We start from the raw sequence: 20,757 nt of genomic DNA on the forward strand, positions 1-20,757 counted from the left end.
GAGGCCTCCTCCGCCGCCGCCATCTTGGACCGGGCCCGGTCAGCTTCCGCGGAGCCATCGGCAGACGCCGCGGCCTCCCTTGAGCCCCGACCCCCGTCGTCAGAACAACCCCGGGCCCACTTCCCCCCACCCCACTTCCGCTTCGCGCCGCTATCGCGATAGCGCCCGGGCCCGGGGCGCGAGAAAAAGGCGGCGGGCGCTCGCCTCCCCCGCCTGTCGCGATACGCTCCTCAGCGGCGGCGCCAGCTCCTGTGGTGAGAGCGTCAGGCTCGACTGGGCCGGACCCCTTCCCCTCCTCCCCCGGCGCCGTTGGCCGCCTTCCCCGCCGCCTCCCGCTCCTGCGACCCCGCCGCCTGTCGCGATATGGCCGCCCCCGGCGCGGCGCCCCCGCCACCGCGCGGCCCCGGCGCTCGCCGTCGGCCCGGCGGTGCGCGGCTCCCCCGCCCCCGCTCCCTCCTCCACGCCCCTCGGCGGCGCCCGGGGGACCTGCCGCGACCCCGGCCCCGCGCGGCGTCCGCGTCGGGCCCCCGTGGGGTGTGAGGGTGCGAGGTGCCCGCGCCTCTCCGCGTCGGTATTGGCTCCTCGCTGGAAGGATGGAGGCGCCTTGGCCGCAGGTGCCCGCCCTCTCGGGGCTCAGGTGCCTGCCCCCCTCGGCAGCAGCCCCTGTGCTTGGGGGGCGGTCTCCGGGCGAGGCTGCCCCCTTCGCGTGGGTGTGGGGCTGCGAGTCCCCTGGTTGAGAACCCCCGTGGGGAGAGGGGGTCAGCCTTCCCGGGGCCAGCGCTCCTCTCTCCGCTCCCCTCCCTCCGTGGGCGCCACTCTCCTCTTTGGGGATGGGGTGGGGGGTGAACTCCCCTGGAGTGAAGATGCCACCTCCAGGAGTTGGAAGTTTCCGCCTCTGTAGTGAAAAGTCCCCCAGGTCTAAGGCTTCCACATCCCACAGCCCAGGCCTTCCCCCTTGGAGAGTCAGGATTGTCCCTGGCGTTACCCGCTCAGGCCTCAGCTCTTACTCCCTGGGTCTGGGTATCGGCCTCTGGCTTGTTGCATGTGAGCTCTCCCTGGTTCCAGACCGGGAAGGGGGCTTCCTCTCGATGTCACTCCCGCCTCGGGGTCCTTTTGGTGGGGCTGTTGAGCTCCCCTGGGTCTCAGGTACCTGGTTCTCTCTTGGTGGGACCTCCCAGGTTCCTGCTTTCTCCACGTTGTTAATGATCTCCTGTTGTGGGCAGCGCCAGCACCCCTGTGTCTAAGCAGGACCTGCCTCTTAGCTCAGGGGCTGTCACCTCCCCCGAGGTTGATGCTCCTGTCCTTTCGGCACTGTTTTTTTGGACACCTTCCGTCACTGCCCTCACCGTGTCGGCTGTCGCTTTTCTCAGTCTGAGGCTTCTATCTACACTCACATCAGTTCCTGCACTAGGGTGTCGTCTTTCCGGGGGTCAAGGACCCCACCCCCTCGGTGCTCCTCCAGGGCTCCTCGTTGTGGGTGTGTGAGCTTTCCGGTACTAGGGAACCCTCTTGGTGTAACAGTCGTGGAACCAGGGCTCATCCCTACCCGTACCCACCCTGCTAGAAGCCTCTAGGAGTGTAGGACTTTTTAGATCTGAGGTTCTTGTACTGTGTGGTGTGGGATTTTGGGGCTGGAGTGGTGCCTTTTTCCAGGACAAGGAGCCTCTCAGTGTTGCCTCCTCCAGGGGTAAGGTTCCTGCCTGTATTGGCCACTCTTGGATTTGAGGTGTCTCTGCCTTTCTGTGTGTCCCCTCCTGTGGGACTAAGGACCCTCTCAGGTGTTGGTGCCCAGGGCTAATGCTTCAGCCCCTGCTTGTGATGTCCCACTGGGTGGGACTAGGCTTCTGCCCTCTCCTGAGGCACAGGTTCCTTGACGTGGGGGTGTGAGATGCCCGAGACTTGCGGGGGCGACCCCACTGTTGTCACCTTGCCCAGGACTGAAGATTCCTCTGGTGTAACCTTTCCAAGGTGGGATTTCCAGTCCCCCACCCTTGGTACTGGGCCTCGCAGTGGGGAGATAACTCCCTCCGCCCCAGGACCTAGTACATCCACCTTCCGGCCTCTCAGATCTCTGTGTGCCAGCGTCAGCAGCCTCCCGGGTTAGGGGCGGCCTTCCAGCGTCACTTCGCAAGCAGGCCCCTCTCCTGTCCCCACGGCGCCAGGCTGCGCTGTATCGGCCCGTGGCAGCCCCCAGGGTCAGGGACCGCTTGGCTCAGCTCCCCAGGACTAAGCTTTCGGCTCCGCCTGCCCAGCTCCTCATCAGGCCTCTGTGTGTGGCAGCGTCATCTCCCCTGAGGTGGCGTGTTGGGGCTCTTTGTTGCTTTCAGCCCCTCACTTTACGGTGTTGGCTCTTGTGGGTCTGGCACCCTGCTCACCCTTCCCACCCCCTCAGTACAGGCTCGTCACTCGTGCGGACGTGCCTTCTTCTCGGACGGGGTCTTGTGGTTAAGCCTCCGGGGCCAAGTTCCCAGATTCCTCGGAGCCCTTTGAGACTCCACGCGGTGAGAACACCAGGTCCTCTCTCCCCGAGATGCCTGCCCGTCTCGGAGTGGGCCTGCCGTGGTTCCCGTCCCTGGAGCATCTTGGTGGACCCTCCCAGAGCGGTGGGGCTCCCAGCCCTCTAAGCACGGGACTCTTCTGTGAGGGCATCTCTGCCTCAGGACTCAGGCTCCAGCCTCCTTTCTGGTCCTTCGCTGGGGATCTCAGCTACAGGCGCCTCTTGCTGGGGGGGTTTTCCGTGGAGAGGGGTTGTTGTCTCTGCCGCTAAGACTTGCTCACTGTAGGACCCAGTCTGTCGAGGGGGGCTAGTACCTGGGCCCGGCGTACTTGCCCTTCTCTGGAGGAGCTGCCTTCCTCAGGGCAGGGCTCCCGGTCTCAGCTGTTGCCCACTTTGAGGTTCTGTCTGAAGCATCACTCCCCCGGCTGGGGCTCTTGTTCCCTTGGCACCTTGCTTCCGACTCCTTCGGGACTTCCTGCTGCCACCGTCTGTTGCCCCCTCTGGAGGGTATCAACTCCTCAGCTGGGCTGGGTGTCCCAGCCCACTCAGTGTGGGGACTTGGAGAAAGCCTCCCCTCCCTAGAGCGTGCAGTGCCTTGTTTAGGGGTGTAAGCTGGGCGTCCTGTCCCTCTGGGCTGGAGCACCCGGCCGTGCCCAGCATTGGGCTCCTGGGACGGAGGCCGGGAGTATAAGCGCCCGTCTAAGCTTCCTGTACCCACCCCACACCCCTGGGCAGTAAGAGGCTTTTCAGCGTTGGGGTGTTGGAGCGCAGACCTCAGTGTTGGGGTCCAGGCCCTTCTGTGAGCTCCCGCTCAAAGGCGCTTGCCCCACCTCAGTTTGAGTCCCTTCTGTGCAGCTCTCTCCTGAATCCTTTTTCTGGCCACTTCGCCTTCCTGGAGCTGGAATTTCCCGTGTTGGGATTGGGCCCCACCTTGGCATGTCAGGCAGCCCTGGGCCAAGGGTGCTGCCATTCCTCTTGCTTGCTCCTTTACGGGGGAGATCCACGCTCCCCCGAGTCACAGGTCTGCCGCCACGCAAAGTGGGTCCCTGTGTAGGACGCTGCTCTGAGGTTGAGGGCCAGCCCCGTCACGTGGGCTTCTGGTTCTGAGGCGTGCTCTCTGATACCCTGTGCCACCAGTAGCTGCTAGCCGCGTGTGATTTAAATTTCAGCTAGTGAGCAGGAAAATTTTTCATTCCATTCTGTGTTGCACTAGCCACGTTTGGAGCTGTCGAGCGTTCAGTGGCACAGATATAGAACGTTTCTGTCACTGTGGAAAGTTCCGTTGGGCCGGACTCTTCTTTGCGTTCCCTTCCCAGTGGGTGGAGGCCCTCTTGCTGTGACTTCCCTCTGGGTTAAGGCTCTGAGTCCTCCGTGTAGGGCTCTTGCTGCCTGGGCAGTTGGGGCTGCTCTGGGGCACCCTGCCCTAGGCCTGTAGAGTGGGCACTCCCCAGATCTCAGGAAGCCATGCTTTTCAGTGGAGGCCCCCTCTCTGGGAGCGGGGAGCTCCTGCAGCACAGGCATAGCCCGCCCTCCCCAAGGCTCCCCATCTCCCCTGGTCTTGGTGTCGGGCCCTAAGGTGCCGCTTCCCCCTGGGCGAAAGCTTCTGGTGACTCCCCTTTGACCTCAGTCCCCTCTGGGTTGCATGTAACTTCCTTTAGGATGGAGGTGCCCATGTCTCTAAGTATTGGGTGCTTGTCTGAGGGTTTATGTTTCCCTGAGTCTACATGGCCAGTGCACTTGACACGTAATTCCTTCGTGTGTGCCGATAGCTCCCGCACAGCTCGGGTTCCCTTCCATCCTCTCACCTTTGTAGGAGTTCTCTTCTCCTGCTCTTCTCTCCAGTGGTGCTTTCTGCCCCCACACCTCGAACCCTTTTTGGTATTACCCTCTGTGGGTTAGGAGTATTATCTCCTTTGGTTTAAGGATCCTTCTCTGGAATAAACAAACTTGTCAGAGGTCTAAAGCGCTCTTCTACTTGGAACCAGCCATGTCTGTGTGGGTGGGTTTAGCTTTCACAGTTGTAGGCATCTTCCGTGTCCCCCCACTGCACTTCCCCTTTGTTCCTTACAACTGATACATGTATAAATGGTATCGGGCCCTTCTCCATGGGATGCAAAATCCTTTGTCTCCTGACTTGTCTGAGGAGTAACCTCTCCCTGTGTTAGGATTCTGGTCACCTGTGTGCTTGACTTCTCTATGGGAATTGTGGTCTTCAGGTCTAAGGCCTTTGTCCCTAGCAGGCAGCTGTGTGCTGCATGACATTTTCCTGCTCTAAAAAATCCTTTTGAGTATCATCTGGGGAGAAAGTGCTCCATGCTCTAGGAGTTTTCCATTTCCTGGGTCAGAGGCACACAAAAAGTATATCTTATTTATTTATTTATTTATGTATTTATTTATTTTTGGCCGCGTTGGGTCTTCGTTGCTGCGTGCGGGCTTTTTCTCTAGTTGGAGCGAGCGGGGGCTACTCTTTGTTGTGGTGCGTGGGCTTCTCACTGCGGTGGCTTCTCTTGTTGCGGAGCACGGGCTCTAGGCGCGTGGGCTTCGGTAGTTGTGGCTCGCGGGCTCTAGAGCACAGGCTCAGTAGTTGTGGCGCACGGGCTTAGTTGCTCCGCGGCATGTGGTATCTTCCTGGACCAGGGCTCGAACCCGTGTCCCCTGCATTGGCAGGCAGGTTCTCAACCACTGCGCCACCAGGGAAGTCCCAAAAAGTATATCTATTTCCTTCTTTCAGCAAACTTCCGGAGTCCTTTTATGGACCAGACCCTGTGCTGGGCAGTCAAGGCAGCATAAGGAGAACTGGGCCCAGTCTCTGTCATCAGACAGTAAATGCATCTTCCCCTTTCCATCCCATGCACCCTATTCCCAACCTCGTTCATGTCTCTGGGTTTGGACCAGCCAGGGAGTAAATGTGTATTCCTTCCGAATCTCTCCCAGCAGCGTCCTTCTCCAAGAGAGTATGAAGAGAGTGCGTCTGTAGGGCAGGGAAGATGGCGGACAAGCGCAAACTCCAAGGTACTAGGTCCACTGCCTGCTGCCTGTGTGGCCACGTGCTGACTCTCCTCGCAACTCCTCTTTGGATCCCTGCTGCCTTGGCAGGACGCTAACAGCCTTCCTTCCTCCCTGGCCAGGTGAGATTGATCGCTGCCTCAAGAAGGTGTCCGAGGGCGTGGAGCAGTTTGAAGATATTTGGCAGAAGGTACAGGGGCTGGCCCCTAAAAATCTGGGTGGGTCTCTAGGGAGGAGAGGACAGGACAAAGTTGAGGAGTTCCTGAGTGTCAACCAGGGAGAGGGCCTGCATGTCCAGGTGCCAAGGACCTCAGAGAAGCAGCTCTGAGATGGCTTGGTCCTGGGGGGTTGTCCCCAGAGTCCCCGGCCCACAGAGAGAGACTGGAGTTTTACCACTGGAGTGGGCAGTAGGGCAGCCAGAACCACACAAACTCCTGGATTCTCTCCATCCCTCAGCTCCACAATGCAGCCAACGCGAACCAGAAAGAAAAGTATGAGGCTGATCTAAAGAAGGAGATTAAGAAGCTTCAAGTGAGGGGGCTGGGGGTCTGGACTCCTGTGTCCTGAGGGCGGGGGGAACAGGGAGAGGAGGGGGCGGGGGCCTCGGCGCCTGGGTCCTGAGTGTCTTGCTGTTCCCACCGCCAGCGGCTGAGGGACCAGATCAAGACTTGGGTAGCATCCAATGAGATTAAGGACAAGAGGCAGCTTATAGACAACCGCAAGCTCATTGAGACGGTAGGAGCCCAGAGTCTGCTACCTGAGAGGTGGTGGGGGGTGGGTCGGATTCCTGGGTCCCCAGAGGTCCTGAGAAGAGTGAGGTCTCTGCACCTGGGGAAGGTGGGAGGCGAAGGGCTGGGAACCTGAGAGTGGGGCTCCTGGGGCTCTGGTTTGAGTGTCCACTGGCCCTGAGTCAGCTGCTCTCCCACCTTCGGGAGCCCCCTTCCAACTGTGCTCTCCACAGCAAATGGAACGGTTCAAAGTTGTGGAGCGAGAGACCAAGACCAAAGCCTATAGCAAGGAGGGCCTGGGCCTGGCACAGAAGGTGGACCCTGCCCAGAAGGAAAAGGAGGAGGTCGGCCAGTGGCTCACGGTGAGTCAGGGTAGAGGAGGAGGTGACCTGGGGCCCGGACCCTGGCTGTATGAGAGGACTCTGGCTGACCGCTTGCCTTTCCCCTCCCACCCCCAGAATACCATCGACACCCTAAACATGCAGGTGGACCAGTTTGAGAGTGAAGTGGAGTCACTGTCAGTGCAAACACGCAAGAAGAAGGGCGACAAGGATGTGAGTGGGGGGCCCCTGTGCCCAGAGGACAGAGATGCGCTGGCGATCAGGAGAGGCCGGCTCTCCGGCATGTGGGAGTCGGGGCCTGGGCTCCTGGGGCAGACAGGGCCGGCAGCTGGGGTTAGGGGGTCAAGGGGTGGGATGGGGAGGGCTTAGCAGCTGACTGGAGGGTGCGGTGTGCAGGGAACAGATGAGGCAGACTCCAGGGTCCCACCTGGGTGTCTGGGTAGACGTTGGGGCCGACAAGAAGAGGAGCGCTTTGGGGGAAGATGCTGAGCTCTGCTTGGGTCGCCGAGTAAGTGTGAGACCTGAGGGACAGCCAGGGCAGGGAGGGTACGGAGCTGCAGCTGTGGCCTCCCAGTACCTAGAGGGCCCGGGTCCTAAGGAGAGGACAGCAGGTGTGGACAAGGGCGGGCATGGAGGAGTGGCTCATTTAGCCTCAGGAGAAGGGTGGTCCGAGACAAAGCCAGGGCTCAGGACCCAGATTCCAGAAAGCCGGGGTTGTGGGTCCGAGTTCATAGGGCTGCAGACTGTCTCTGTCTATTGACACAGGAAGTACGGGGGACAGAGAGCTGGCTCCTCGGGAAGCTGGGGGCGGCGCTGTGCCCGAGTTGGGTGTCTGAGACTGAGGGGTCTGGAGCCGTGGGCTTGGAGGGAGGTCCTTGCAGACAGGAGGGATTTGGAACTGGGGCGAGGATGTCAAATCCTAAAGGGAGTGGGGCCTTGGGAGGGAGCCTAGGAGACAGGCCTCTGAATCTGGGCTTCCTCTTAGGGACACGTGGATGGGGGTGGGGGTCATGGTGGTGACAGATGCTCAGAGTTATAAACAACAAGCTTCCGCCAAACGGGGATTGCCATTATTACTGTTAGAGCAAGACAGGGGCAGCTGTGCTCCTGTATTCCACAAGGTGCTCAGAGCTGGTGGGTGGGCTGGGCGGTCAGGCGGGGTGCAGATCGGGCCACGTTGTAGGGGAGACGCCAGGATCCCTGGCTCCTTCAGCACTTTCCAGGGATGTCGGGGTGGGAGGAGCCGCGGGATCCCTGAGGGGTCAAGGCGGGCAGACCCCGGAGGGGCTGGAGTGGGGCCTCTGGGTCTCCACCAGGGTCAGGGACTGAGGACGGGTTCTGTGGGGGCAGGAGGGGCAGGGCAGGCCCTGCAGCCCCTGAGCCTGGCCCTGGGCTCGCCAGCAGAAGCAGGACCGGATCGAGGGCCTGAAGCGGCACATCGAGAAGCACCGCTACCACGTGCGCATGCTGGAGACCATCCTGCGCATGCTGGACAACGACTCCATCCTCGTGGACGCCATCCGCAAGATCAAGGACGACGTCGAGTACTACGTGGACTCGTCCCAGGACCCCGACTTCGAGGAGAACGAGTTCCTCTACGACGACCTGGACCTCGAGGACATTCGTGAGGCCCGGGCTTGGCCTGCGGGCGAAGGGTGGTGGAGGCCTGGTGGGGGGGCGTCCCCACCGGCTCACACCCTCTCCACGCCCCCACAGCACAGGCGCTGGTCGCCACCTCCCCACCCAGCCACAGTCACATGGAGGATGAGATCTTCAACCAGTCAAGCAGCACGCCCACCTCCACCACCTCCAGCTCGCCCATCCCGCCCAGCCCGGCCAACTGCACCACGGTAAGGCCTGTGGATCTGAGTCTCCAAGGAGGGCACAGGGGGCGGGGGCTGAGGAAGTGTCCTGCAGGAGGGGAACCTCGGTCTCCAGGGTCTGGGCCCCAAGGGCTGTAGATTGCCGATAGGGTGGCTAGGGCCACACGTGGGTCCTGGGTGTGGAGGAGGGAGGCTGGTGCCTGGGGTGCCGAGGAGGCTGGGCCACTGGACACCTGGGAAGGGATGGAGGGTTGGATTCTCGAAGGAGAGCAGGTTCCTGGACCCTTAAGAGCCTGGCACGTGGTGCTGGCCCCCAGAAGACAAGCAGCCTAAGGAGCAGGGTTTAGGTAGGTTCCCCAGTGAGACGAAGGTCACAGGGGCTTGAACAACTCTGGGGCTGGAAGGTAGGTCAGCTGGGTTCAGATCCGGGGGTTCGGAGATTGGCGTCTCTGTCAGGTCCTTAGAGACGCACAGGTTTCTGACTGCACCTCTCAAACCTCAGGAAAACTCTGAAGATGACAAGAAGAGGGGACGCTCGACAGATAGTGAAATCAGCCAGGTGGGTCCGATGGGCGTCGGACGTTGATGGGCCCAGCACTCGCTCATTCGCTGGTTTCCAGAGGCTTACTGAGGCCTGAGTGTGGCCCCCATGCTGGGCTTCGGGGACGCGGTGGGTCAGGCTGCCCTGAGGGAGGCCTGCGGTACTGATGGGCAGGCAGACAGGTGCGTGGCTGGTGCTGTGGTCAGGAGATGCTTCTTGGGAGCGGCGTCTGCCCTGGGCATTAGAGGAAGATGCATTCCCGTGTGGGGCAACGGCAGGAGGCATAGGCCAGGCGTGGTGGACGTGGAAGTGTGGAGAGGTGAGCCCGGCCAGGCCCGCTGGGCTGACCGCGAGCGCAGGACCTTAGATTGTCAGGCTGAGGGGCCCACACCGGGTGGACCAGCTCTGAAAGGGCCCAACAAGCCCCAGAAATGATAGGTCAAAAACCACACAGGTTTCTTTTCTTGGGCGCGCTCTGGGCCTTGGCTGCGCAGACGGTGTACGTCACAAGTTTCCAAGAGGAGAAGTGCCTCTGAGAGTTTTTCTCCTTAGTGAACCCTGTGGATTCTGCTCACGTCTCCCAGGGCAGCAGCACACTTCAGGAAATGCTACTGCACCGGAATGCTATCTTTAGGCAGGAGGAAAGTGAGCCTGAAACCCCTCTGTGGGCTCATCGGAGGGCTGGTCCCGAGGGAGACCCTGAGGGCGGAGTTGATGAGGCTGGTACGGGACCCGGGTGACCATGCGTGGTGTTGGGAAGGAGTTGGTCGCAAGTCCTGCTTGGTGCGGAGTGAGCGTGAGGTGCCCGTGGGGCCTCAGGATGGGTCCAGGAAGCAGTGAGGACGGCAGCCGGGTTGGCTTGAGAGGGCTGGTCAGCAGCTCAGCTGCGGGCTGTCATGGGCACGTTACCCCACGTGCTTTGTGGGGTATTGGTCATTAACGGCCCCTTGAGTTGCTTTTGGGACAGTTTAAGTGACATTCAGAATTACTATCCTATTTTCAGCTGTTCTCTCTTCTCCCCTTGGACTTCTGGCTGGGTCCAGCTAACCTCATACTGAGGACATTGATGTGTTTCCCACGACTCCCCTGTCATCAGGTGGATGGGTTTCTCTTACACCCAAGTGGTGTCTCAGATCCCTGTGGGACATCGTGGGGATGTCCAGGCAGGACGTGGCAAGCTGGATGCAGGCTAGAAGTGCACGAGTGTTGTGCGCATGAAGGTGGAGGTTGAAGCCATGAGGGCGAATGGGGGGGGGTCACCTGGGTCCCCAGGGAGGGGCAGCAAGGCCAGCACCGAGGATGGAGCCTTGTTCCGGGGAGGGGTGTGCGGGAGGCCGGCGAGACCTGCGACCCACTGGGTCCTGACCCTCTCCTCCCTCCCACCTGCAGTCTCCAGCCAAAAACGGCTCCAAGCCTGTCCACAGCAGCCAGCACCCTCAGTCCCCAGCTGTGCCGCCAAGCTACCCCTCCGGCCCCCTGCCCGCCGCCTCTGCCCTGAGCACCGCCCCTGGCAACAACGGGGCCCCCACCCCGGCAGCACCCCCAGGCGCCCTGGGCGCCAAGGCCAGCCCAGCTCCCAGCCACAACTCGGGCACGCCCGCCCCCTACGCCCAGGCTGTGGCCCCGCCAGCTCCCAGTGGGCCCAGCCCCGCGCAGCCCCGGCCCCCCAGCGTGCAGCCCGGCGGTGGTGGCGGCGGCGGCAGCAAGCAGAACGGCGGCGCCACCAGTAAGTGGGAGGCGGCCGGGAGGGGGGTCCCGGGGCGGCTGCCGCGGGCCCCTTTCAGCCCCTCTTCCTTCCCCCAGGTTACAGCTCAGTAGTGGCAGACAGCCCGGCAGAGGTGGCTCTCAGCAGCGGCGGGGGCAGCAGTGCCAACAGCCAGGCCCTGGGCCCCCCGTCTGGCCCCCACAACCCACCTCCCAGCAGCTCGTGAGTGTCCGGCCTCGGGCAGGGCTGGGGACAGGCAGCCTTTGGCCCGAGGAGGCACGGGGCCGCCCCCACGGTCGCCACGGTGCAGATACGGGCCCTGCCCTTGCCGGTGGGGGCTTCCCCCAGAGCTCTCTCCCACCCGCTTAGGTGCTGTGTCCCGACTGCTTCCCAGCTGGGGTATCATATACGTGTGTCCCCCAGCTCTGCCCTAGAACATTCCTCGCCTAAGTGGGATTGTTCTCAGAGCCCCCCGGTGACGCGTTGGAACGCTCTGGCTCTCCCTTTCCTGCAGGCATCTTGTGCCCTCCCGCCTCCTCCCGTGTCTGTGTCCTGCCCCTGGGCCTCCTCACTCCGTCAGGGGGCTCAGCGTCCACTTCTCGCAGTGAAGGGTCCCAGTCGTCCTTCCTCTCCCCGGCCACCCCTCCAGGTCTTAGGTCAGACCGTTTCCCGGAAGAGTGGCCCAAGAGAGAGCTCAGCCTCCTCTGTGGGACGTGGGGCAGACCTCCCCGGGTGCCTCACCCCTGGGCTCTAGGTGGGCTGCTCTGTTGTGTGGTTGTTTCCCACCCCCTCCTACACGGGCCACTGCGTGTAGGAAGTGGTCCCACCTGCTTCCTAGAGAACGTTTAGCCGTGTGGTCTCTGGGAGCGTCCTGAGAATGCTTGTTTCCACCCCCACGGCTCTTCTTCACTGGGAAGGGATCGCGAGGAGCGGGCCCCCCTCGCCCAGAGCTGCTCTCCTGTCTGCATCCCTCAGCTGGCCCCGTTTTCTGTGCATTCTCCCTCTTTGACTCCTTCCCCCGATCACCCAAGTCTTCCTGTCCGTCCTGCCCTTGGGGACCCTCCTCTGAGCCTCCAACCCTTTGTACCCCTCCCCAGGAAGGAACCCAATGCGACAGCCCCAACGGGGGCTGGGGGCGTGGCCCCAGGCTCAGGGAACAACTCGGGGGGACCCAGTCTCCTGGTGCCACTACCTGTGAACCCTCCCAGCTCCCCGACACCCAGCTTCAGCGAGGCCAAGGCGGCCGGCGCCCTGCTCAATGGACCTCCACAGTTCAGCGCTGCCCCGGAGATCAAGGTGGGCCCCGCACGTCCCCGGCGGGCCCCGAGCCTCTCTGTCCTGGCCCTGTGTCTCCACTGCAGACGGTCGCTGTCCCCTGGCTCCAGGTCTCTACCTGCCATCTCCACCTCCAGCCCTCGCTGTGTCGCTCCGGCTTCTCTCCCCTGGCACACCTGCACGCTCACGTCATCTCCGGGCTTCTCTGCCACCCCCCACCTGGGTCTCTGTCCCTCTGGGTACTTGCCTTGCTCCTGATTGTACTTGCTTGCTCACTCCCCGGGTGTCCACTGTCATTGCCCTGCTTCCAGCCCTCGGTCATTTCTCCCCATAAGACGTATTACTTCACATGGCCCGCCATCCAGAGCTCACCGCCCTCTTCCCTTCTACAAAAACATTTAAGTCCAGAAAACGCTTGACGTCTGCCCTGAGCCACTTTGTGCTGGGTAAATGTAGCCACTTGCCGCCTTGCGCACAGGGAGCGGAGTGGGGCTGTATGGCGGGCGTGTCTGGGTGGGGTGGGGGCCGGGGTGCTGTGGACCCACGTGCGTGCATCTGACTTCACCTGGGGAGGCAGCCCAGCAAGGTTTCTGAGGTGGAACCGGGGCCAGGTCGTGTGGGGTCACAGCGGCAGGCGGGGCAGGCGGGGAGGAGTGGCTCTCCCCAGCTGGAGTTCTACGAGGGGCTGATGCCAGAGCTGTAGTTAGAAGGCTGGGAAGCAGGCTTCAGCGGAGGCGAGAGGAACGGGGCGCAGGCTGGCTGCAGGGCCAGAGTCTGAAAGGGCAGCAGCAGGACGTGGGTTGACCATCTGGGGCAGTGAGTTTTGGGATTTATTTTGGGTTTTTTGTTTGTTTTTTTGGCCGCGCCACACGGCTTGTAGGGTCTTAGTTCCCCGACCAGGGATTGAACCCGGGCCGTCCGCAGTGAAAGTGCGGAGTCCTAACCACTGGACCGCCAGGGAAGTCCCTGGGCCCCAGTGTGTTTTAACTTCACTTCTGCAGGAGGCAGGGTGAGGAGGGCCCCACTGTCAGGGTCCAAGCCCTGCATTGCCTCCTTACCTGCCTTCATCTGGAAAATGGAAGTAATCGCAGTCACTCCTCCAATATGATAGGATGCTTGGGAATAGTCCTCATAAAGCTCTCAGGATAGTTTCCGGCTCAGAGTGAGCACCCAAAGTTTAGAAACACAACGGACAGGAAATTCAGTGTATGCGTTTTTCTGGGGGGAAAAACGAGCCTTGAGATTCTCAAAACAGGTCCACAGCATTTTTTTTTTTTTTTTTTAATTACTGGGTGAGTGATAGGGAGTGGTGGAAAGGTTTTGAGTAGAAAAATGACAGAGAAAGACATGGCTGGAAAGGTCCCTCTGGGGCCTGTGAGAAGAGGACGGTGTGGGGTGTGAAGGTCTGGGCGGCAGAGGATAGGCCCCCAGTGCAGGTGCCTCCGAGGGAAGAGAGGCCTCGGTGACTGAAGGGCGTGGGGAGTGGGGTGGCGAGAGGAGTGGAAGGCGACTGCCAGTGGCTGGCGGTGGCCGGCGGCCGCGGAGACGGGCAGGGGTCTTAGTGCGCACGTGGGGCAGCCGGCAGCGGGCGGGCTCCTCCCAGCATGTAGGCGCGCAGACGGCTGGGAGCTGCTGCCGGCTCCGTGACGGCGGTGGCGCTCGGGCTCTCCGCTGGTGTGTGACCGTCGCGGGGCTGCGCAGCAGGGTCCACACGTGCTAGGCGCCCCTCTGTCTGTCGGTGGACACTTGGTCGTGTCCAGGTTTTCTCCCCGCTGTTAGGTGTTGCAGTGGATGCGCTCTTACACTAACGGCCTTGGCTTAGCTGAAGCCCCACCAGAGCAGGCGAGGGTGCCAGGGCCCACGAGGACCCAGTGCCAGCCCTCGGCCCTGGACCTCAGGCCAGGCACCTCTTTCCTCCCCAGGCCCCTGAGCCCCTGAGCTCTTTGAAGTCCATGGCGGAGCGGGCAGCCATCAGCTCCGGCATCGAGGACCCCGTCCCCACGCTGCACCTGACTGAGCGAGGTGAGCGTCCGGGGGTGGGGCGGGCGGTCCAGGAGGGGCCGGATGCACGAGCCTCACCGCTCGCCGGCCCCGCCTCTGCCCTCCCCGCAGACATCATCCTGAGCAGCACGTCAGCTCCCCCGGCCTCGGCCCAGCCGGCCCTGCAGCTGTCGGAGGTGAACATACCGCTGTCGCTGGGTGTGTGTCCCCTGGGGCCTGTGCCCCTCACCAAGGAGCAGCTCTACCAGCAGGCCATGGAAGAGGCCGCCTGGCACCACATGCCCCACCCCTCAGACTCTGAGCGTATCCGGTGAGGGGCCGCGCGGGGCGGGGGCGGGCCCCTGAGTCCGAGGGAGCCTTGACCTGGGCTCCCCACAGGACGCAGGGGCTGAGGCAGTAACGCTGGGTGATGTGGTGCCTGAGACGCTCCCTTGGATCCACGAGAGGAGAGAAGGCAGGGAGGCCGCGGGCTGCCGCCCACCGGCACTGACCGTCCCGTCCCCCCACAGGCAGTACCTCCCCCGGAACCCCTGCCCGACGCCCCCCTACCACCACCAGATGCCGCCCCCGCACTCGGACACCGTGGAGTTCTACCAGCGGCTGTCGACCGAGACGCTCTTCTTCATCTTCTACTATCTGGAGGTACAGCAGGGCCCCCGGGGCAGCCTCGGGCCCCCCGGCTTCGCCGCCACCGCCGCCGTCCCCCCTCGGGCTGGAGGGGTGAGGTGGGTGCCCCACTGCGGCCAGCGGGACCGCACCCCTCCCCCTCCCCCAGTCCTGGCCCCCCCCCCCCAAGCAGACCCCTCCTTGTCCCCACTCCGGTGCTGAGGTGTCAGGTCAGTTGAGGCTGAGGGCTGGGTTGGTCTAGCGCAGCACCCAGGGAGCCCAGCCCCACGGTGCCCGCCCCGATGACTCTCACTGTGCCGCCGCGCTGCTCGCTGGCACGTACTCGGGCCTCCCTGGGGACCGCTAGGGAACTGTCCAACCTCTGCGTGACCCAGTGAGTCACCAGTGACCCCCTCCCTCATCCAGCCTGAGAAAGCTTCTAAACTGCCTCCTCTCAGCTCTCGTCACGATTAGTTTCTCTTCTCAAAGCTTCTCTGAAAGCAGTTTCCACCTCCCGCCTCACTTTCCTTCTCCTGACCAGCGTTGGTACGTTTTGTGCCCCACCCACCCGTACTTGGATTGTCCAGCCCAGCCTCGGTCTGTGGCGGGGCCTGGGGCCAGCCCTGTCGCCCTGCCCCGTCCCCCTGGCCCCCACCCGGTTGCGAGGCCGCCTGATCCCCCGTCCCATCCTTCCCTCCCCAGGGCACTAAGGCGCAGTACCTGGCAGCCAAGGCCCTAAAGAAGCAGTCGTGGCGGTTCCACACCAAGTACATGATGTGGTTCCAGAGGCACGAGGAGCCCAAGACCATCACCGACGAGTTCGAGCAGGTGAGGCCCCTCCCCGTGCCCCGCCCACTCTGGGGACGAGTTCGAGCAGGTGAGGCCCCTCCCCGTGCCCCGCCCACTCTGGGGACGAGTTCGAGCAGGTGAGGCCCCTCCCCGTGCCCCGCCCACTCTGGGGACGAGTTCGAGCAGGTGAGGCCCCTCCCTGTGCCCCGCCCACTCTGGGGACGAGTTCGAGCAGGTGAGGCCCCTCCTTGTGCCCCGCCCACTCTGGTCCCGCTGGCCGAGTCCCGGTAGAGTCCCCACCCCACACGCAGACCGGCAGCCCTGCTGTCTGCTCCCTTTGCCACCACCTTCCGCCAGCTCGGCCCCTCAGGCCGTCTGCCCTGCCTGGGGCGCCGTCCTCTTCCTTCCTCACTGGCCAACTCGCGGTCAGCCCAGAGGTCCCAGCCTCCACGTCCTTCCTCAGAGGCGCCTTCCCAGGTACACACATAGCCTGTGCCTCCGCCCCTCCTCTGGCACGGTGGGGCGACTTGGTGTCTCCCACCCAAGCCCATGGGCTGCACTGCACGGGGACCTTGACAGTCCCCAGCACCCAGCAGAGCAGGGGCTCAGCAAACACGGATGGGGAAGCTCTTTTGCTGTTCTCGTAATTGATTGATTGGGATCTCCCACTTCTTGCAAAACACTCTGGAGCCAGACTACCTGGTTTGGAACCCAGCTCTAGCTGGTGACCGTGGACACTTCACTTGAACATCTATCTATCTGTCTCTACTTCCTTATCTGTAAAAACGGGGTAACAGCACCTACCTTTATGCAGTTGTTATGAGGATTAAATGAGTTAATAACGTGTAAGTACTAAATGGTGCCTGCTATGTAGTGTCATGGGCGTACTGTACTTTATTTCAACTTTCAGTTGGTATGTTCCACAGTGTTACCTGATGCCAAGCACTGAAGGGCCTTGTCCTCAGGGAACTCAGTCTCCTCCCCTCCATTCCTTCAGGTTCTTTGAAGCATTTCCACCATTCATTCAGAACCCGGCCCCATTCCCACTGTGTCTTCTCGGACACTAACTACAGACGTCCTGTCCCCTCCCGGTTTGGTCCAAAGTCATCCTCTTAAGTCAGTCAGTGTATTTCCAGGCATCAGTCCTTCAGAAGTTCCCACTCCACCGCTGTTGCCAATAAAACGTCTGTCCTGGCAGCGTGCCTGGATGTAGACTCCAAGCCTGTTCCATGGCCTCAGGGGTTTTGTGAAGACTAAACCCTAGGACATACATCACGTACTCAGCACGTGGTCAGTGCTCGGAAAGCCACAGCCATCGAGAGAAGCAATAGGATGCTTGGCACACGTGCCCGGGGTCGAGGCCCGGCTCTGGCGTGTGACCTCCCTGCGCCTCCCTCTGCTTCCTCTGAGGCGGGAGTGATGATAACGTTTCCCACCTGAGCAGAGCCTTGTGAGGGTGGAGTGAGACGGCGTGTGCATGCAGGGCAGTTGGCCTGGTGCCTGGCTCATTCGTGGCCCTAAGACCTGTCCCTCTGTCGGTCTGACCCAGATCCCCGACCACCTCGTCCACTCACTGACCGCCTTCTCCCCCGGCCAGGGCACCTACATCTACTTTGACTACGAGAAGTGGGGCCAGCGGAAGAAGGAAGGCTTCACCTTTGAGTACCGCTACCTGGAGGACCGGGACCTCCAGTGACACCGGCCCCTCCCTCCACCCTTCCCTCCCCCCGCATGCTGATCCCCCTGCCCAGGTGAGGGCCCTGCCCTGGAAGACTGGGGGGAGGCCCCAGGCCATAGGGCAGCCCCCTCCCCCAGGAAGCAGGGAGGGGGCCGGGAGGCTTTCTCTTCCTCTCAGCCCCACCCTGGGGGCCCGGGGGCGAGGGCTGCCCCCTCCTCCCCTCCCCAGTGAGGGACATTTTTTGGTAAACCTATTTTCATTTTGGAAAATATTTATGAATAAATAGTTTTATATGACGGCTGGCAGCAGCGGCCTCTCCTGTACCCCCTCAGAGTCAGTGAGCCAGGGGGCGTTCCTGCTGGCGGGGGCGCCGGGCCAGCTGGGGGTTGAACTGGGAGTTGTACCGCCTCCGCCGATCGTCCGCCTCTTCTGGCTGATCCTCCTGGGCTGCCGTGCCTCCAACCCGGGCCAGCAGGGCCTCTGCCCGAGCCCTCTCGGCCGCTTCCCGCCGGAGACGTTCAGCTCGAAGCTGGTCCAGGGATGGGGGTCTGGGAGGAGATGAGAGTCGGTTCAGGAAGCTGGTAGCCCCGGGAGGCCCCGCCCTCCCCCAGTGTCCTCTGGGAGGGAGCTGCCACCTGGGAGGGAAGGAGACTGGTGCTGGGACCCTGAAGCTGGCCTCGCTGCCTCTAGAGGCGGGTGCCCCTCCACCACCAAGCCGCTGTACGGCACTGAGCACAGCCTGGCCCTCCCCATTCCCTCATCTGTGGGAGAAAGGAGACGGGTCGGTATAGCCGATGTACACTCAGGGGTCTGCATCCTAGGGCCACAAACCTGCTTTAACTCTAGCCCCACGGTTCTCACGCTCTGGTCTCAAAAACTGAACCTCAGAGAGCTTTGTTTCAGTGGATTTTATCTGTCAATATCTTGCATATACAAAATGAGAAATCTTAACACAAGTGAGTGTTCCACCAGCCACGTCAGTGGTGTCGTCTCATATCATGTAGCCTCTGGGAACCCCGAGAACAAGAGTGAAAAAGTTAAATGCTGTTATGAAAATAGGCTTGACTTCGCAGACCCCGTGAAGGGGTGTCAGGACCCCCGGGGTCCCTGGACCACGTGTTGAGAACACGTATCTAGACCCCAGAGCCCTCCCGTCCCAACCAGAGAGAGCTTCCATGGTGCCCGCATGGCCATGGCCAAGCCCCAAGGCCCAGGCTCCTTACTCTTTGGGTCGTTTCTTAGGCCCCTCCTTTTCCTTTCTGCTGTGACTGCCATTGTCACCACTGTGCTTTCTCTTCTTCCCCAAATGTTTCTGCATCTCCCACAGAGGGTCCAGGCGGTACTTGATCTTCTCATCTGGTCCTGGACCAGACGGGGGGCCGCCCCGCCTTGGGGGGAGCTGGTACCAAGGGAGCTGAGTCTGGGCTTCCGCTGCACTCTGGCCCAGGTACGTCAGGATGCCCAGAGCCTTCTCTTGCCTCTCCTGAGGAAGACAGAAAATGCGGAAGTGAGAATGTCAAGTGTGTCTCCTCTTGGGGAACCCAGGGACACCCAAGGTTCCCGAGGCAGAACCAGACATTGAGCCAAAAGGCCTGTCATGAACCAACTCTGCCAGGTGCTGGGGACACAACAGACCAGTACGTGTGGGGCTCCTGCTCTGGGGGCACAATGGCAGCTTCAGAAACAACAAGCACAGGAAGGAGGGGACAGGGCGGAGCTGCTTTAGGTCAGGGTTCAAAGGCATCTTTGGGGAGACAACTGAGAAAAACCTGAGAGAAGCAGGCAAGGAAGAGGAGTGACTGAGGCGGGGGGAGGAGGCACGTTTAGAGTTCGATGGGAAATCCCTGAGAGCAGGTGAGTGACAGGATCTGATTTACATTTAAAAGCCCCTTAACACTTCCCAAATATCTATAGGCTCTGGACAGCAGGTGAGAGACCTGAGAGGTCTGTACCTAGCTGCCGGCAGTAACCAACACCTCTTAAGTGCTATGTTTTGGTACTGTTCTGAGTTCCCTACATTAGCTTGTTTAATCCCCACCATATCCCTAAACACTCCTCAATCACACCTGACGGGCAGGTGCTCCCCTTCCCCCAGCTCCATCCATGACTGACGAAGAGGGCAAGACCGACTTACTTTCTCTCGTCGCTTCTCTTCCTCGTACTCTTTATTGCCTCTGCTCACCCCCTTCCCTTCTTCCAGCAGCTCTCGAAACAGATCCACAGGGCCAGAGCTGCTTGGGGCTCCTGCTGCTGCTGCTTCAGCCGCAGGTAGTGAGTTCTGATGCCTGGCTTTCTTCCGTAGGAATTCTGTGCGGGCCTGGGGGAAAAGAAAGGTATAGGCAGAACATTCAGAACCTAGATGTGACTCAAGGAACTGTGAGCCTGGTGCTGACCACAGAAAACCGCAGGCCCTGGTGCTGGGGGCTGTAAAGGAAGGGAGCAGGGGCGCTGGGAGCCCAGAAGAGGCACCTATCCCAGCCTGCGGAGAGGGTGGGGGAATGAGGCAACGCCTGGGTTTGTAAGCTACCTTTCAAACAGTAAACCAGGGGGTTTCCCAATCTCGAGTGACACAGTAAAAACAGCTACGAAGGCAGCCAATTCGTGTATTAGGACAGGTGATCTGAATTCCAGGCAGAGCTCCATGTCACTATCCCCAGTTGATTTGCAATCTCTACTGATAAATGTGAATTTTAAAAACCCTGACTACCTCCCGGCCAGTGTTGACAATCAGATTAGCCAAAGGACAGAAAGCTAGGTGTAAACCAAACAGGTTAGGAGTTATAAAGAGAGCCTCTGGTGTTTGTGTGTGGGCAGCGGTGCAGGCAAAAGGCTCGCCCAACAGAGCGGAACTGGCTTGTTCCACTGTCATTTCGCTGTGTCTTCCTCTCTGAAGCCATCTCACTTCTCTGCACAATGGAAATGACAGCCTCTATAAGAACGAACAGTGCTTGACAAATTTGGCAAGTCAAGCGCTCTGCACGGGGCGAGCATACAGTAGGCGCTTACTAAATAGGGAGTTTGTGCAGGTAAACTAAAAAGTGGTCCGAGTTTCCTTGAATTGTCCAGGGCTTCGTTTATTCATGAGCTCCTACTCTAGGAGTGGGGACAACCAAGACCAGGGAGAGTTCGAGGTGGGATCCGGAAAAGACCGCACACGCTTCCAGGGAGCCCGGCCCCTAATTCCGGACGATGTGCATTGCGCCTGCGCGCCGTCCCACTTCCCACTTCCGGTCCCTCCGAGGAGCCTGGGCGCTCCGCCCCAGAGCCTCGCCCTGCCGGACTGGGAGCTTACCTCTTGCTGAGCGAGCAGCACCCTCCGCTCACGCTCTTTCTCCTCCTCCCGGGCTTGGGCCTCGTCACGCCGCACACGGGCGACATTGTCCTTGTTCCGGACGTGCCAGCTCTTCTTGGGTAAGATATTCATGGCGCCGTAGCTGTCCACGGACTGGCAGGCCCGCCTTCTAGCACTTCAGATTGGCGAGAGGCTGGCCCCCCCCCCGTCTCGGCCATGGATTGGTCCTGGACTATTTGGCACGCCCCTCTGGGTCTGTAGCGAAAGTTGATTGGCTGAGACGCCCACCTCCCATCGCCCGGAATTGCGCGTGTTGTCGCCTAGCGACCGCCTCTTATCAAGATTCTGAGTCAATCACAAGTGTCTCCGCCCAGACGCTACTGAGCGCGGCCTCTGATTGGCTGGCACTCCCGCCAGGTCCTCTCGCGGAAGAGCCCGCCGCACCGACCCACAGGTAAACACATTTGATTGGCTT

General features: G+C 61.2%; 2 protein-coding genes across 6 annotated transcripts; one reads left to right on the plus strand and one right to left on the minus strand.

Moving 5' to 3' along the window:
• Nucleotides 1-17,287, plus strand: CNOT3 (CCR4-NOT transcription complex subunit 3). 5 transcript variants are annotated; one of them, XM_057533509.1, is made up of 18 exons: nt 1-254; nt 5,432-5,509; nt 5,626-5,693; nt 5,960-6,034; nt 6,149-6,238; nt 6,465-6,593; nt 6,690-6,785; nt 7,974-8,196; nt 8,289-8,422; nt 8,898-8,954; nt 10,326-10,662; nt 10,740-10,863; nt 11,739-11,937; nt 13,839-13,938; nt 14,029-14,227; nt 14,427-14,559; nt 15,226-15,351; nt 16,862-17,287. In XM_057533509.1, the coding sequence occupies exons 2-18, from the start codon at nt 5,485-5,487 to the stop codon at nt 17,006-17,008; spliced, it is 2,262 nt and encodes a 753-aa protein (XP_057389492.1). In that variant the 5' UTR covers nt 1-254; nt 5,432-5,484; the 3' UTR covers nt 17,009-17,287. The 5 variants fall into 5 exon arrangements, with proteins under 5 accessions (XP_057389492.1, XP_057389491.1, XP_057389494.1 ...); XM_057533508.1 differs by having other exon boundaries at nt 5,435-5,509; XM_057533511.1 differs by having other exon boundaries at nt 5,435-5,509; nt 16,910-17,287.
• Nucleotides 17,277-20,572, minus strand: LENG1 (leukocyte receptor cluster member 1). The gene is made up of 4 exons (XM_007181394.2): nt 20,283-20,572; nt 19,125-19,307; nt 18,214-18,473; nt 17,277-17,538 (listed from the first exon to the last, which is right to left on the minus strand). Exons 1-4 carry the CDS (start codon nt 20,412-20,414, stop codon nt 17,325-17,327), a joined length of 789 nt encoding a protein of 262 aa, XP_007181456.2. The 5' UTR covers nt 20,415-20,572; the 3' UTR covers nt 17,277-17,324.
• Nucleotides 20,573-20,757: the final 185 nt, after the last annotated feature.

Source organism: Balaenoptera acutorostrata, chromosome 19 (assembly GCF_949987535.1).
Source record: "Balaenoptera acutorostrata chromosome 19, mBalAcu1.1, whole genome shotgun sequence".
In the NCBI taxonomy this organism is placed as follows: Eukaryota; Metazoa; Chordata; class Mammalia; order Artiodactyla; family Balaenopteridae; genus Balaenoptera; species Balaenoptera acutorostrata.

Bases quoted from the DNA above. Each gene is read 5' to 3' on its own strand.
- CNOT3 (XM_057533509.1), top strand. From the start codon at position 5,485: ATGGCGGACAAGCGCAAACTCCAAG. The intron at 6,594-6,689 runs GTGAGTCAGGGT...TCCCACCCCCAG, and splicing joins AGGTCGGCCAGTGGCTCACG to AATACCATCGACACCCTAAA. The intron at 14,560-15,225 runs GTACAGCAGGGC...TTCCCTCCCCAG, and splicing joins TCATCTTCTACTATCTGGAG to GGCACTAAGGCGCAGTACCT.
- LENG1 (XM_007181394.2), bottom strand. From the start codon at position 20,414: ATGAATATCTTACCCAAGAAGAGCTGGCACGTCCGGAACAAGGACAAT. The intron at 19,308-20,282 runs GTAAGCTCCCAG...CTTTTCCCCCAG, and splicing joins TGCTGCTCGCTCAGCAAGAG to GCCCGCACAGAATTCCTACG. The intron at 18,474-19,124 runs GTAAGTCGGTCT...TGTCTTCCTCAG, and splicing joins AAGAGAAGCGACGAGAGAAA to GAGAGGCAAGAGAAGGCTCT.